General features: G+C 38.4%; 2 protein-coding genes across 2 annotated transcripts in view; both read left to right on the forward strand.

The window, feature by feature from the left end:
• Positions 1 to 3,290: 3,290 nt before the first annotated feature.
• Positions 3,291 to 7,839, forward strand: LOC126400351 (uncharacterized). The gene is made up of 4 exons (XM_050061006.1): positions 3,291 to 3,467; positions 6,417 to 6,782; positions 6,969 to 7,093; positions 7,184 to 7,839. The coding sequence occupies exons 1-4, from the start codon at positions 3,392 to 3,394 to the stop codon at positions 7,379 to 7,381; spliced, it is 765 nt and encodes a 254-aa protein (XP_049916963.1). The 5' UTR covers positions 3,291 to 3,391; the 3' UTR covers positions 7,382 to 7,839.
• Positions 7,840 to 10,841: 3,002 nt separating this feature from the next.
• The window catches only part of fdxr (ferredoxin reductase), a 19,478-nt gene continuing 12,833 nt past the window's right edge, over positions 10,842 to 17,486 (forward strand). The window contains exons 1-2 of the mRNA XM_050060489.1: positions 10,842 to 11,262; positions 14,481 to 14,584. Of these exons, the coding sequence (XP_049916446.1) occupies positions 11,181 to 11,262; positions 14,481 to 14,584 (186 nt within the window). The 5' untranslated portion in view covers positions 10,842 to 11,180. The remainder of the gene's footprint in view (positions 11,263 to 14,480; positions 14,585 to 17,486) is intronic.

Raw genomic sequence — 17,486 nt, forward strand, 5'->3', positions numbered from 1 at the left:
GTTTTAGAAATGTGTTTTTGAAAAATAATGAATTGCATTTTTGCAACTTTAATAATCAGGCATTGAATGTACCAGTTATACATAACCAGTTATTTGAGGCCTATGCAGATAGTCAATAATTGAAAAGTGTGAAACACTGATTACTATTTATTTTTCTATTCTTATTGTATTGCCACCTGATTGTTCAGATTCATAAGAGGGAACTAGTGAGAAAGACAAGGATTGATAACAGCAGCAATAAAATTTGAATAGTAGCTCTTGTGAGGAGGCAGAGGAGGGAGCAAACCAGAGTGAATTAGGGAAAATGTTTAGGTTGAATATATAGAAGTACTTAAAATGTTTCTGTAAAAGATGTAGTGGTTTCACTGTACATATTGTATTGTATGTGTCTGTTTGCCATAATACCTAATGTGATGTGTGTTGGTAAATGAGAGAAAGGAAGGAACAACCCCTTTATTTCTCTCTAAAACAGGAATGAGAGTAAATGTCAAGTAAATGGTTATGGATTGTGGGAGGGTAGGTGGAGTTTCTCTTATTTGTTGTTATTTGTGTTTTATGTCTCTGTAGACTATATGTTTGATGTTATGTGTGACAGGTTTTTGTTGATAAATAATACCAGAAAGAACTCAGCTGCAGTAGATTCCTATCAGAGATTAAAGTTATAAATAATATCTATGTCTAATAGTAATATAGTAAGCAATGAGATAGGCAGTGCGAGTTACAACTGTAGCAGTCTTGCTGTTGGCAAAAAAAAAAAAAGTATTATATTTTCATGGTTGAAAGAAAAAAATAGCACATCTTTTTTCATACAGACTTAATGTCCTAAATTTGATAATACAAGAAGTAAAAAAGTTGGTTTGATTGATACATATGGGCTGAACACAGATGAACCCATTTTCTTTTTCTTTTCTTTTTTTTTTTTTATAATATAGGGAATCAATTGTTGGACACTGACAGAGAAATCATTATGTTAGGAGATTTTAACACTGCCTTAGATGGAGTTTTGGACCAAAAAGGAAATTCTGTTACAAGCTATCACCCACACGTGCTTACAAAAATCTCATGGAATTCTTAGATTTAGTTGATACCTGACGTTTCAGGAATCCAAAGGATATTATACATATAACCAAGGTTAGTTACATAGATGAGGAAAGTTTATTGAAGCTGAGGTGTGGTGAGACCAGAGAGATAGGTGGCCTTACTTAAAGCAGTAAATGGTCTCTACTCTTATCTGTATATAAAGATTGTCTTTTTGTTTAACTCGTTATTATGTTGTTATGCCAATATGAAATTTCTATTTTATGACTGTTTATCCCTGTGTTGTGTGAGGTGCATTGTTTAGCTTTTGTTTTGTTTTGTTTTCTGTTTTTGTGATGATGAACTTTATTTGTGTATTGGTTGTGTTGTATGTAATCACCACCAGCTTACACTGGACTCCATCTCTAAATGCAAAAAAGGAGGGAAAAAAATTAAAGAAAAGAAAACTATGAATAATCAATATTAAAAATGAAAAACAAAAACAGAAAGAAAGAAAGAAAAAATGTCCCCACTAGGGGGGGTGGTGGTTGGCTTGAAAAAAAAAAAGAAAGGAAAAAAACCAGCAATAAGATATTTTGTTTAGAAATGTTTATAGGCCATTGTTTATTCAAACATGTATAAACTGTATGTAAATAACTATTGTTCAGTTTTTCCACATTTTTAAAACTTTGTATGCAAAACATGAAAAAAAGTAGCTGATTAATTGGTTATAAAATGTTTTAAAAGTTGGCACATGATATATTACATGAAGGGGGAAATGTTAAATTTATACCCTAAATGGGCAATGTATCTCAGGAGAAACAATTTGTAATTTGGAAAATAAAAGTTATGTTTTTATATAAAAAAATGAAATTGTATTATTTTAGCCTAGATACATTAGAAAATAAGCAACTAATTAATCCAAAATATGCCTGCTGGTTTAAGGGTTAAAAGAAAAAAAAAGATGTGCACAGCGTCTGTGATGTCCGCAACTGGTTTGTGGACATTTGGAAGCCTTGAGTTTGGCATTTTGGCCATCCCCATCGAGGGTTTTTGCAGCCAGAAGTGACCATTTTTTGACAAGAAGGTGGAGATAACCCAAACGCTATAGCTGCTAGCTTGGTTAGCATGGTGCATTTACAGCTCTCGTTAATAGTGATAATGCTAATGCTAATAATTTTCCTAATGAAAAACAGGCTTAAAACCATTAAAACAAAATGTATTTAGCAGAAAACTGAACATTTGATTCCTTAGAGGGTCTTTTAGTGCAACCAAAGGTGAGCAAGACTTTTTCTGGGAACCAAAATGTTACAATTAACTTTCATGAAGTGAAAACACAATGAAACAGCGACAGCTATGGCTGTGGTCCCACTCTGTAAATCTGGGGTTATGGCATGGTTATTTATTTATCTAACCATCATTGTCACCATAGTAGTGACTTGTCAATGGACGGCAGCCGCCTGTCACTTAAAGTAACCGTGCCCTTCATTATATATTACTTTAAGCCTTCAAACATTTAAATGGGTGAGTTGATTAAAATATCAACCCCCTTCAGTTCTCATGAATGTTGAATTTAGCTATAGAGACCAAAACCATATTTGTACCAGCCTGTAAACATGTAAATTACTGCTGTAATGTTGGGCATTTCAACATGGGGGTCTGTGGGGATTGACTCATTTTTGAAGTCAGCCTCAAGTGGCCATTCGAGGACCCGCAGTTTTTGGCACTTGCGTGTCGCCTTCATTTTTCAGCCCGGAGATTGCTGCTTGCCTAAACCTAACTGTGCCATAACCACGTAATGTATCACATTACATGTACTCATTATATAATACTGTTGAGAGGTTGAGGCCATTTCATGTATTTCTTTGAGATCAGGTTGATTAAAAATGAGGAGAGCCCAGCTTTCTTTTATGTGTCACTCGCAAGTCTGAAATTTAATAGAAATGCAGTACAAAGCCTTTCATGTCACTCAATTCATTCTTATATAAAAACAAGCAAAGTAGGAATTTAAAGTAAATGTGTTTTTGTGAACTGTGAAAGGAGTGAGGGATATACTGTGCTGGATACAGTGTGTGTAAATAATGGCGTGGGAAACTCAGCCTCTGTACATGTTACAGTTACTTGGGATGGAAAATCTCTTGAAATGCACTTTTGTCAATAACAAGCAGTTTCACGTCTTTGATCTGATGCAGCACAGCACATACAACCCACACACAGCTGATAAACACAAAGTTAGAGTCAGTCAGTGTCACATTTCCTTTGTACACCACACTGTTCCTTCTTCAGCTTTCATGTGTCAGTCAGCTGTCAGTCAGCCAGGCTGCTGCATCTTGGCCTGAGTCTTTGGTGGCCTGCCTGCAGCCCAGCTTGCAGGATGAAAGCCCACTGGTGGAGCTGTGTGTTGGGACTACTCTGCATGCCTGCTGAGGTATTGCTCAGCACTTGGACAGGTGAGTGTGTGTGTGTGTGTGTGTGTGTGTGTGTGTGTGTGTGTTTGTGACAGAGTACGGATGGGTATGATTTTTGGGGTAAGATCTAAAACAATGAAGACATTTTATAAGGTGAGTCTGAGTCATCTTTTCCTGTTTGCTTGCAGCTTCATCCTGTGTTTGCCCTTTGAGCGCAAGTCTTGAAGTACTGATACAACAATGAATTACAAATAAGTCCATAATTCAAAATCCTACTTAATTAAACGCAAAAAAATGTATCAGTAAAATGTACTTGAAGTATCAAAAGTAACTACTATGTCTGCAGAAAAATATCCCTCGTGACTGATTAGCATTTTACTCTTGTACCTGGTCAAAGTGAAGATAGTTTTTGCTAAGTTATAAACAGTTACTGTAAGCAGTAAGTCCTGCCAAGGGGTCAGGGTCCCTCGAATGAGTCACAAAATAAATCTGTGGCATTGGGAGAAAACAAAGTTCTGCTACAAATTTTTTTTATTTTATCATTATTATTATTTCTACTTTTCTTTAATCTTAACTTTTTGTGATATATTTGATAATGAAGTCTCTTCGGGCCACAAACAATTCTGTGAATAAAACCATATAAGAAGTCTTTAATATTCATCTGAAATGTGACAAAGGGTCCCAACTAGACACTATATTTTGTAAAAAAAAAAAAAAAAAATCACACGCCAGAAAGGAAACGAAAAGAAACCTTTAACATCTATCAGCTCATTTTTTTTAATGTAAAATCTTCATCTAAAAAGTAACTGTGGCTGTCAGATAACTGTAGCTGAGTAAAAAGTACAACATTTCCCTGTTGCAGAAGTAGAAGAATAATGGAACAATAAAGTCAACAAGTGTCGTGCACAGACGTTGTGCAGGGCGCTTAAGGGGAAAAAGGGCATCCCTTTCACAATGTTTTTTTTTTTTTTTTTTGCACACGCAACATGCTGGTGAAAAAAAAATGTGTGCATGGAAAGTGCATCAACATGCTGGTGAAAAAAAAATGTGTGCATGGAAAGTGCATCCTGCTAGGAGGTTTCTGTCTGCCAGTACCAGAGGGTTTTTCACACGTAGCCTACATTTGTGCACAGTAATGAGAAGGGAAATGTCTGTTTAGCTTGCATATGACGTGTCTGAATATTTACACTCTATACACCCAGCAGCTGCTACACCTTCACTTTCCACATTTATCATTTATTTATAACAGGCTACAACAAAGAAAACAACGCCACATTGTGCACACTTTAGTGTAAAATATAGTAAATAACCATCACAATCAACAAATATTTACACAAAATTGTAAAATGCAGTTCTCTGAATAAATAAAATAATAAACCAACCAATTTACTCCTCTCCTCTCTTCTCCTCTCTTTATTCTCCAGTCCTTGTTCTCCTCCTCTCCTCATTCTCTTCCCCTTTCTTTTTTAAATAGTCACACACTAATTCTTATAGTTATCTCCTAAATAAGCTTTAAATATTGTTAAAGAATCCCAAAAGAACAACCGCATACACCCCACACTCCTCCTCTCCTCCTCTGCACTCTTTACTGCAGCCCCAAACTGCATGTCATTTTTGAGAGGTGGGAGACATAACATTATTTCAAATTGAGTTTGAGGGAGACGGTGTGATTTTACGCCAGACTAGCTCACTTGTTGTTAAGTTTAATGGCGGGTTATTGCCTAAATTAGACCGGCTGTACTGAGATGTTCTAAGAGTGGTTTAATTTCACAACACAAACAATGCTGAAGTTTAGGGCAAACATTATTATTACCTGTCTGTGCAGGAAGACGGGTCAGGGAGACGTGACGCTGCTCTGCTCGGTTTGCGTGCGGCTGTGACAAAGGAAGTTGTAGAGGGAGGAGCAGGGGCTCAGCTCATGCAGTTGTCAGACATACAACACACTTTTAATTGAGAATTGATGCCATGGGCCGAATTCAAAAACTAAAATATAAAATTATTAATAGAAATAGAAAAGGTATTTCTTGCAAAAAAGGGTATTTGCCATTGTTAAGTAAGATGTAGCCAGTTTCATAATGAACCCGTGAAAAATGAAGCCAATGCAGGAAGTGTTAAAAACTGCAGTTCCTTGAATGGCCACTTGAGGCTGGCTCAAAAGGTGAGTCAATCCCCAAAGACCCCCATGTTAAAATGCCAACCTTAGAGCAGAAATAAACATGTTTACAGCCTGGTACAAAAAAAGTTGAACTGAGTCAAACTGAACATTTCACAATAAAAGCTTCACTTCCTGTTCATTTGTCACATATGTACAATAGCCGCACAGGACCAATATAAACATTTGCAGAGGTCAAAATATACAGGAACAAAGTAACCTCACATATTCAACCTCTTTAATATTACACTGAAACACATTTCCCTCTGTATTGTAGCAAGTCATACCATCTCACAGTAAAACAAACTTATCCCTAATACATGGCGCTTACACAGGCATTGCTACAGCTGTTGCGATGTCAGTGTCTTTTCAGTTCATGAAAGTTTCTTGTAACATTGTAGTTGCCTGAAAAAGTCTTGCACAACGTCTGATATTCAGTTTGGTCTTTTTGTTTTGTTATGTTTTAGCTTGTTTTTTGCTGGCAAAAATTAGCATTAGCATTAGTAGCCACTATCACAGTTAGCAATGGCTGAATTGCACCATGCTAACTAAGCTAGCAGGTAGCGTTAGGCCTATCCTCACCTTCTCCTCCAATTATGGCAACTTCTGGTTTCAAACTTCCAAGATGGCAACAACCAAAATGCCAAACTTGGCAGGCATTGTCATGGGAGCCCACAAACCAATGGGTGACATCTTTATACAGTCTATGGTTGATATGAATGAAGCAGATTTGGGCAGGATCCATTCACTGGACCTGTTTATGGGTACAGCCATGTCTGGCAGGTCTGCCTAATGGAGACTTGTGAAGCAGTCACTAACAATCCATCTCTCCCTGACAGTGTCTCAAGATCCCTTATCCATCTCTCTAATGAGAGTCAACTCATCTGCTGAGATCACATGCTCCACATCATTGACTCAACCGCTGGGCTTGTACCTGCACAGGCGTTTTTATTACAAAAGGGACGTACTGTACCTGCACTTGGAAAAAGGCCTGGTGACCAAGAATACCACAGCTTCGGAATTTGTTGGCCGAATCCACATAGCCCAAAACCAGCAGACCGAGGGTGGCCATGGGATCACACTGAAGCTTTCTCTGCTGGGGCTGGTGGACACAGACTTGTATTACTGCAGCTGGAAATACTTCAAATCAGAGACATCGTTGGTTGAAACCCTGCCCAGCAATGGCACCATTATTATTATCAGAGGTGAAACAGACCAGTCAAACTCAAAGATGCACACAAACACACACACTCACACACTCTCTCACACACACACACACACACACACACACACACACACACACACACACAATGTATACTCATATCAAAATAGGTTTTAACTAAGTTTTTGTCCCTGGTTTAATTTTCTTCCTCTTCCACTTTCCCTCACAGAGAGAGATCCCCAGGAGCACTGCAGAGACCACATTTTGGATCTCATCTTTATCGCCTTGAGTGTGACAGCATTCATTGTGGTATTGTTCCTCTTCATTGGAGCACTGATTGTGAGATGCAAACGTGTAAGTACTGTAAGCAGATTGACCTGTTTGTGTAATCACACAAAGTCAGTGCCAGGTGTTCCACTGAATATGTTTTCTTTGTGTTTACAGTTTAAAAGGCAATTCAGACCAGCCAGAGCTGCATATCCACCCAGAGCTGCACACCCACCCAGAGCTGCACACCCACCCAGAGCTGCACACCCACCCAGAGCTCACAGGCCTCAGCATGTCTGTCCTCAGCAGCAAGTTCAACATTGTCCCTACTTAGTCACATCCGTAGATACTTTGGACTTCAGGGGCATTCTATAAGGCTAAGAACTAATGCAATGACGATTGTATGAGATCATGATTCTTATTGTAAATGTATTGCTCAGAGGCTTCGTATTAGATGACTGGTGTATCTTTTGAGTCAGCAGCAGCTCGCCTTGTGTGCTCAGAAAAGGTGTCTCACTTCTTGCTCTGCTTTCCATTTCCTTTTATACACAAATCTGTTCTTTGTTTGCAGAAAAGTGATCGAGCTACCACATCCTGGCTGATGTGGGGTGTACAGGTGCTATGCGTGTGAACAGTGTTTGTGACTTAAAACTGCAAAGAAAGCATTATTGTTATTTTACGTGATGTATTACATGTGGGCTTGATTTGTTTACTTTTGCAGGTTTATTCTATGTGTTTCCTTTGTGTCTTGTAAATACGTGTTTGAATTTTTAAATGAATGTGAACCACAGTTTCCTGTCTGAATCGATATGCACAATAAATCCACACTTTTTCTCCAGTGTTGCTGTTCCTTTGATGAGTATTAAATCACTGATTTAAAAAAAACTGTATCTTTATCCTGGAAGGAAAGGAAATCCACCTTGAAATGCATAACATTCAATTATATTGCTTAGTACTGAACCATTCAGGCATAAGGCTCTGATTTCCAGTTTGGGAGGCAACATACTTTTTCATGATCAACACATTATTGTTTTTTTTTTATATATATTTATATTCCAAATGGCTGTGTATATTTATATTTACCATGAGGATGGTTATATATACTGCCAAATTCACAGAAACAACATTGAAGACTGCTTATGGTAGTGAAATGAACATTTAGTTCAGGGTCAACAGCACTGATGTCATACCAATGACATACTCCCTCAAAACTTGTGACATCTGTGGCATTGTGTTGTGTGATCAAACTGCACATTTTGGAGTGGTCTTTTATTGTGACCATCACAAGGCAAACCTGTGTGGTAATGATGTTGTTTAATCAGCATCTTGATATGCCACACCTGTCAGGTGGATGGATTATCTTGGAAAAGGAGAAGTGCTCACTAACTCGGATTTAAAAAAAAAAAAAAAATGGAATTCTGGAATTATTTTGTATGGTCTGGGGCCCTAGACGTGTGATTTTTGTTTTGTCTTGCCCAGCCAACTTTTTGTTTTTGTATTTATTCCTTATATGTATATTATTTTCACTATAAATTTTAATGTGTTTATTTATTCAAATTCAATTTTATTATTTTGACTGTTGTTTGGTGGATTGAGACTGGTGCTGTACCCCATCTTGTACGGATCTCTATTATTATTATAAATGTAAAAGAAATATATAATGAAAAAGGCTAAGATCTTTAACTCAAACCTGTAAGAATGGGAGCAAATACATATACATATATATATATTATATTCATTACATTAAAAGTAAGCTGGGATCAGGCCAAAAGCGATGTGGAGCATATTCAATGTAGCATAGACTACAAATAAATTACAAATAAAAGAGTTGTTGCCTGATTGTAAGAGGTTTCAACTGCTTTTAGACTATTTTTCGCCAACAGCTACAACTGAAAACTTGAAATTTTGATGATTTATGTTCACTGGTACAAAACCTGTTGTTGTCAGATAGGCTGGATTATCACATTACCACATCTCTCTCAAAGCCAGAAACCAAAGAAGTCACAAACGTGTAATTTCATCAGGTGTAAAGTCTGGAGCTACTCCATAGACAGTAAATGGGAGGCTGATTTTGTGGACCCACATCATGTTTGTTTTCTTTTTTACACCCAAATGAGCTTTATTCTACTGTAGTGTTCTCAGTTGTGTACCCATATGCAACTGGGTGCTCTCAGAGTCATCTAGAAAATCTTTCATCGTTCATTACCTATGGAACAGGTCCACACTTTATACATAGATATATATATACATAGATGCTGCACCCTGGCTTGTGGGATGCGTCAATACCGCCGCCATCTTGCCTAGGTGCTCTGACCGGTTCAGACCCATGTCAGACTCGGCAAAAATGCCACATTTTTGCTCTGCATTTGGGTGTACGAACGAAAGAAGTGTTAAAACCAAGCAGAAGGGAATAACATTCCACAGGTAAGAAGTTGTTTTACAATATTTTACTGTTACGAACATGTTTAATGAGATATGTATCTCAAAAAGTGATCCTTCTTTTAAGCTAATCAAGTAAAGTTAACTGTCCTGATCTGGTCCTAATGCCAAATTAAGCTAACGCTATGTCACACAACTTAAAGAAAAAAGGTTAACATTTATATAATATTACTTATAAAATTATGATGCTTTGTCAAACAGCTATGTCGGCGTATGTGTTATTCCAAATTGTCAACTGTCTGTTTCATGGCACCAACGTGACATAACGCAGTATAACGTTAGTAGTTAACTTGTGGCCTGAATTGTAACTACAAATTATGTGGAACTGCGTTTTTCTGACACACTTATTTTGTGTGTAGTTTCCCAAAAAACACAGATAGGAGACGGGCATGGGTAGCAGCAGTGAGGAGAAAGGACTTTGTCCCGAGTGACTCCTCAGTCATCTGCAGCTGTCACTTCAGACCTGAGGACTTCGACAGGACTGGGCAGACTCCTAAAAATAATACTAGCTACTGTACACTGTATTTTTTGTAAATATGACCTAATAATGTAAACAGTTCTGTGTCCAGGCTCCCATGAGCACTGTGGTGTTATACATATGAGATTAAAGCAAAATTTTGTGTAAACATGCAGCTCTAAGTCATTTATTTTCACTTGTACAAAACCAACATTTGTTAATCAGAATCTACACTGCAGCTCGGCACAACCCTGCTGATACACTATTTTTTGCACATTGTGTGAAATGTGAATAAACATTTATAGTCAAAATTAATAATTAAATGACATCATGGTGGGCATTGTACAGCTAGTAAGAAAAAAGAATATTTATTACATGGGGAAAGTTTAGTTTAAATGTGTTGTAGAACTATTACTGTTACTTTATCTACATAAGATTAAATATTTTGGTATGAAAAGCTGCATTTTTTATTAAACCAAGTATCCTGTATCATAACTACATGTCTGACAATTGTAACAAACCAAACCGCATGAAAATCGGTTGAGAATTCAGCGAATAATGATGATTTTAATCATAAATAATCTCCTGCCTCAATAGACATACATGCATTAGGCAGCGCGGCTCCACCTGGGCAAGATGGCGGCCGCGTTGACGTATCGCTCCAATGAGGAGCACCGTTGAATGCGGCATCTACGTATATATATCTATGCACTTTATACCTATGACATCACAAATTTGAGTTTAAGCACTCTAGTTTTTGGATTTGGGAGAGACTTGTTCATTTTCATTACTATTTTTGGACTGTCTCAGATCATAGGAATAACATGTATGAATTTTGAAAATGTGCGTAGTTCCCCTTTAATTAAAAAAAAAGTGTAACATTATAGTGTTGCTGTGGAACCTATGTACTGAATAGTCGGTGCTGCACGGACTGTTGGGGCTGTAACACACGGTGCAGCCTTGATAACAGTCTGTCTTGGCAATAACACCATGACACTGTAACTCTGTGGTAAAGTTAATATTTATAAAATAGAGACACACGGTTCGAAACACATAAATGTAGCTAGCTAACAGTCACCGGTGAGAACATTCAGCCAGGAGAGATAAACGTTTTCTTACCTTGGCTTCTGCTCTCAGTCCTGCTGACTATCCAAAGCTCAGTGCACAGGCAGGAATGAGGAGCTGCTCACCAAACTCCGGGGAAACAACACAGTGGATTTAACGCTGACTATTTCTTGGTTAAAAGCCAGAGAGCTTGTCTGTAGCCCGGGGAGGAAAATGAGTGGCCATAAAATGCTGTTTTCCGGGTTGAAGTTATGGACTTCAGGAAGAAGTACGTGGATAAGTCGACTTCATGATGGTGAGACACTTTACCACCTCAAGTGTTAACCTCACTGTATTTAATGCTTGATATGTAACGCTAGTACGTCCAGTGTTAGTTTACTGTGTGGAGGAAACGTGCCAAACCCAGTCAAAAAATTAGTCAATTCTTATTTGTCTAAGTTTCCTTTCGACAAAGATGTATAGCTGATTGAAAATGTGCAACTCCTTTAACAAACTGACTTCACTCAGTAATTCGGCTCATACACAATGTACCAAGCAGCACTCAAATCAATAAGATATAGTGTTGTACAGCTTTGTGCCTGAAGTTACTCTCAGTCTTAAGAGTGAAACAGTGCCATAGTGGTATCCTTCCCCCTGACTGTGGAGTGCTCATGAACTTGTCTTGGCAGTTACAACCCTAATTACATAAAAACAGAATGCAACGATTTGTAAATCCCTTTAGACCTATATTCAATTGAATACAGCACACATTTTTTTAAATTGATACACTATTGTTTTTTGTAAATATACACTTAATTGAACTTTTATTTTTGCAACACCTTCCAAAAAATTTGGGACCAGAGCAACAAAAGACTGGGAAAGCTGTGGAATTCTCAAAAAAACACTGTTTTGAACATTTCACAGGTAAATAGGCAGACTAGTAACAGGTGATGGTATCAGGACAGGGTATGAAAGGGGCATCCTGAAAAGGCTAAGTTGCTCACAAGCAAGGACAGTGCAAGGTTCACCACTTTGTGAAAAACTGTTTGGACAAATTGTCCAATGGTTTAAGAATAATGTTTGTCAACGCACAGTTACACAGAATTTAGGATTTCACCATCCGGAGAAATCTCTTCACAATAAGGGCAAAGCTGCAAACCAATATTGACTTCCTGTGACCTTTGACCACTCGGGTGGCACTGTATTAAAAACGGACATTATTATACAAAGGATATCACTACATGGGCTCAGGAGCACTTGTTACGTGTGCAAACTTTAGAAGCCAGCATCTGTGATGGTATGAGGGAGTGTTAATGCTCATGGCATCATGGGTAACTCTCACATCCGTAGCACCATACTGGTTTTGGAGTAACATATGCTGCCATCCAGACGACATGTTTTTCAGGGATGTCCCTACTTATTCCAGCAAGACAATGTGTTACAACAATGTGGCTTCATATTAAAACAGTGCGATACTACTGCTAAGTGCAAAATACCACAATGGAGTCCCCAGACTGTTGAGCAGCCAAAGTTCTATGTCAAACAAGAATGGGACAGATTTTTTTTTTAACACTTTACGTTTTTCACAGTAAACATTCCTCAAGGGGGCACTTTGGTGGGAGGAGGGGGAATGTTGATTACCGTTTCATGATGAAACTACGAGCCTGTAAATATCTGAAAAAAATGAGATCTAAGAATGTCAAAATTTTTAACTAAAGCATCAAGAGAGATTAAAGAATTATTTACAAAAAGGTCCTTAAAAAGGTCCCTTCTGTGCCATAGTTTGAATACTGGGTCCATCAGGGCCAGAGTGAAAAAAGGGTTTGAAGTGATGGGAGCAAGACTGAGTGCTTGTTTCAAGACAAAATGGCACCGACATTGGGACCAAATTTTGAGAGTGTTCTGAACGACAGGATTTTTTTAGATAGTTTTTTCCTTTCACAGGTAAGAGGGAGCACATTAAGGATAGGCAGGCAAAGTTGTTTCGATAGTGGACCAGACAGGGCCTATATAATAACATCTCTAAATGTAGGACGCGAGACGGACAGCTTAGTAATGTTTGCCGACCAATAATGGTGTGAATTATTCGGTAGCTAATTTAGAGCTTTGTAGATATGTCTTATGAATCTGTGCAGTTTTTCTGTTCCAAATAAAACCAGATATTATTTTGTCCAGCTTCAAAAAAAATAGATAGAAAGATGGGGATCATTCGGAAAAGGTATAGGGATCTGGGTAAAATCATAATTATGATTGTGTCTATACGGCAAGGGAAATGGGTAAAGTTTTTTCTTTTTTTGGGGGGGTATTTTTTGGGCATTTTTAGCCTTTATTTGACATGACAGACAAGTGTGAAGGGGGGAGAGAGAGAGAGAGAGAGAGAGAGAGAGAGAGAGAGAGTGAGAGAGTGAGAGAGTGACATGCAGCAAGGGGCCATGGGCTGGAGTTGAACCCAGGCCGCTGCGGCAACAGCCTTGTACATGGGGCGCCTGCTCCAGCACTAAGCCACAGACGCCCCGGAAATGGGCAAAGTTGACCAGTGTGTTGCTAAAAGAAGAGGTGATGTTACACAGTGGTAAACATGCTCCTGTCCTTTTTTTTGGCAATGTGTTGCAGGCATCAAATTCAGAATGAGTGTATATTTACAAAAAACAATAAAGTTTATCTGTTTGAACATTAAATGTCTTTTCTTTGTGTTGTATTCAATTGATTGCATTCTGTTTTTATTCATACTTTACACAGCGTCCCAACTTTTTTGGAGTTGGGGTTTTATATTACAGTGTAAGATGTTTTACAACAAGTTCAGTCCTTCCTGTTTACTGCAGTTCTATAGAGTGCCGAAGTCACGCCCCTTCCGGTAGAGCTCATGGGACCTTAGATCGGAAAAAATATGCATGGCAATGAATGAGGAGAGCAATATTATCTTTTGTTCCCGTTTGAGTTGCGACATGAAATCTAAATATGTTGTTAATGTATTTAAAACATAAATTTTAAGGTCAAGAAAGTCATACTTTGTGGTAAAACTGTTGAGATATAAGCTTTTTAATCAGAAAGACTCAAGAGTACACAGGAGGAGGTCGCGCATGTGACGTCATAGCTTTCGCTCGCTTCCTGCAGCTTGGCCTCCCCGCTGAAATTCCACTGTTTTCTGATTAATCGATTTATGATTGAAGATGTCTGTGTGTTTTGTGTCAGGTTGCAGTCACTCCAAGCTGCAGGAAGCGAGCGAAAGCTATGACGTCACATACGCAACCGCCTCCTGTGTAGTCTTTCTAATTACGTTTTTTTTTCAAAAGCTTATATCTCAACAGTTTTACCACAAAGTATGACTTTCTTGACCTTAAAATGTATGTTTTAAATTCATTAACGACATATTTGGATTTCATGTCACAACTCAAACGGGACCAAAAGATAATATTTCTCTCCTCATTCACTGCCATTCATATTTTTTCCAATCTAAGGTCCCATGAGCTTCACCGGACGGGGCGTGACTTCGGCACTCTATAGTTGATTTGTTGTGCTTCACTGGTTCTGCAGGTATACATGGGTTTGGAAAGGCATCTTTTTCCTCAAACAGCCCAAAGGTGTGTATTGTGGGGAGTGGTCCAGCGGGGTTCTACACGGCACAAAATTTGATCAAGGTAATTCCTGTTTTCATAATGTTGGAGACTATCAGCATTAAGATTGAGCGATATGAATAAGCCTTCTATCACAGTATTATTTTATATTGCGATATAGTTAAAGGTCCAGTGTTTAGGATTTAGGGGCATCTATTGGGAGAAATGGTATAGAATATTCACAACTATGTTCTCACTAGTTGATAATCCCCTGAGAAGAACTGATGTGTTTTCGTTACCTTAGAATGAGCCATATATAATAACTCACAGAGCAGGTTCTCTCCCAGGGAGTCCTCCGTATTCTTTTTACAGTAGCCCAGAATGGACAAACCTAAAGTCTCAGACACAGCTAACTGACATCATGGAACTAGTGACGACAAATGCTGACTGTTGTGTTGCCTCACGTTGCCTGTGTCTCAGCCTAAAAGTTGCACATGAACACACTGCAAAGACTACAGCTGACAGCCAACGAGCACGTACATTCTGCGCCTGCGTGAGAGGAAATAAGTCTACACACCAGCAGACAGCAGTCAAAAAGGGAAATTGGAAGACCGTCTTGACACCAGTTAGCCAGATAGCACAACACAATTCAATGGTGAAAGAACAGAGGATATTTACCGTGCACCAGTGAACAATAACACAAACCATCATGAACGGTTTCTGCTGAATAGCTCAATGACTAAAGAAAAATAATCTTACCTTATGTAACAAGTTTGTTTTGGTCTCAATCCCTATTGGCTTTAGCTGTTTGTTTACTTTCCTCACTTCTGTTTTCTCTTCTGGTGTGCTGAATTGAACTGCCAGTCAGAGTGATTTCATTCACAGATGGGCTCCGCGGTTGCAGACACTGATTCAACATGCTGAATCGACTGAACAAAAGCCAACAAGGGCCAATGAGGGCAGCCCAACATTGACTGACAGTCGACTGTTGGCTTGGTGTGTCAGTGCCTTAACACTGGCTCTAGATAGGGCCATTTGCATTTTCACTTCAGCCACCGTAGTTCTCTGACACACATTTGGCATGCTGGAAGAGTTTCAGCCAGGTTTTAGTTCTGCATCCTCACCACTAGATGCCACTAAATCCTACACACTAGACCTTTAAGTTTATGTGAAATTAGAAACGGGCACCTGACAACGTTATCATTTAATAAAAAGCCAATATTGCTATAAAGCAGTCCTTCTGACTGATTTGAAACATTGCCTACAATGACCTAACGCATCCAAAGATACTATAGAGACAGCTACAATGGTGTAAACAGAGTTGCAAAAAAATTAATTTTGTAATGTTGCCGAATCCTAACAGGCATTGTGGTCCCATACCTGCATTTTTCACTTGGGTATTGCATTGTGATCCTTGCCCAAGCTAACTTCAAATCTGCAACCTTTTAGCGTGATCAAAAAGAAAAAGTTTCTGCCAGAAAATTCCAGTGTTTTTTTTATTGTTTGAATATCCCAGGCACAAAGTGTCCGCTGGTGAAGATATATAGTTTTGGCACAAAATATTGCCTGCTTGTAGTTTCAATGCTGTAGCCTACAGGCCCACTTTAAACACTTACTCAAGTCAAAACAGAGACATGGGCGTGCATCTCCATACTAATCTGCCTTCATACACCTATCACACCCTAACTCATTGAACCTTGTTTACTTCAGTTTTCAGTTGGTGCCTTTTGAAGAGACGCTCATACCTACAACTGCACCACAGACCTGGTATAAATAGGGCAGGAAATCAGTTGCAGACCGCTTCCTGTAGACCTACCTGTTATTTTTGAGTCACCAGGCTAGTACACACTCCACACTAATGTAGAGATGTTTAAAAGCTTTAGCAAGCATTATTTTGTGTCGATTGTAAATGCAGCTGTGTGTGTGTGTGGCGCGGTGTTTTTTGTTTTGTTTTTTGTTTTTTTGTGATTCAAGTTTTTTAACTCAGTTTCCCAATACATGTAGAAGATAATATGACACAAGACAACATTTAAGTCAGTAAAGGAAAGGCAACAGAACAAATCTGGCCACATGAAATAACTCATTCAAATAAAATAAGACAAAAAAAATAAATAATAAAGGCAAACGCATACTTTATTTTTACACTTCCGGCAGTAATTATCATTGACAGGTTCTGCATGTAAGGTTTAAGTGGTGTTTAATAATACCTGTGTATAATTTTGTAGCTTGTTCCCATTTCTCTACCTTGATTTTCCTGAAATCCTCTCCTAAATTTGAGTTACGATCCCTTTCCCAGATATTTCTTAAGGCAAACCTCTATGTTTCTTTAAACCTGGACCCTATTTTCCCATTTTTTGTGTCAAAGTGACTAATGGGAACGACAGTTTTTGAAATTGGTCCAGTATTTAGCAAGAGGACTGCAGCTGGCATCTGTAGAACAGGCTGCAATGTCACCACTCTAAATTTATGTCCACGAAAAGTGCTTTTTTTTGCCACTGACAGGTTCAGATTGTTATATCTAAGTGTCTAACATTATGGAAAGGATCCCTACAGAGATAGACCTTTTTGTTTAAGAGAAGAATCTTTTTTGTTTAACCAGGAACAGACCCAAAACTGCCATAATAGTTTCAGTAGTGTTTTGTTCATGTCTTTTTTTCATTGGGGTGTATTGGACAGCAAGTCTAACAGTCCACAAACATGACAGTGGCTTTCAATCAATCAATTTCAATCAATCAATCAATTTTATTTATAAAGCCCAATATCACAAATCACAATTTGCCTCACAGGGCTTTACAGCATAGGACATCCCTCTGTCCTTTGGACCCTCACAGCAGATAAGGAAAAACTCCCAAAAAAAACCTTTAACGGGGGAAAAAACGGTAGAAACCTCAGGAAGAGCAACTGAGGAGGGATCCCTCTTCCAGGACGGACAGACATGCAATAGATGTCGTACAGAACAGATCAGCATAATAAATTAACAGTAATC

This window comes from Epinephelus moara, chromosome 13 (genome assembly GCF_006386435.1).
Source record: "Epinephelus moara isolate mb chromosome 13, YSFRI_EMoa_1.0, whole genome shotgun sequence".
Taxonomy (NCBI): domain Eukaryota; kingdom Metazoa; phylum Chordata; class Actinopteri; order Perciformes; family Serranidae; genus Epinephelus; species Epinephelus moara.

Coding starts and splice junctions, on each gene's coding strand:
- LOC126400351 (XM_050061006.1), top strand. CDS start 3,392: ATGAAAGCCCACTGGTGGAGCTGTGTGTTGGGACTACTCTGCATGCCT. Junction 3,468..6,416: donor ATTGCTCAGCACTTGGACAG/GTGAGTGTGTGT, acceptor TCTCCCTGACAG/TGTCTCAAGATCCCTTATCC. Junction 7,094..7,183: donor TGATTGTGAGATGCAAACGT/GTAAGTACTGTA, acceptor TTGTGTTTACAG/TTTAAAAGGCAATTCAGACC.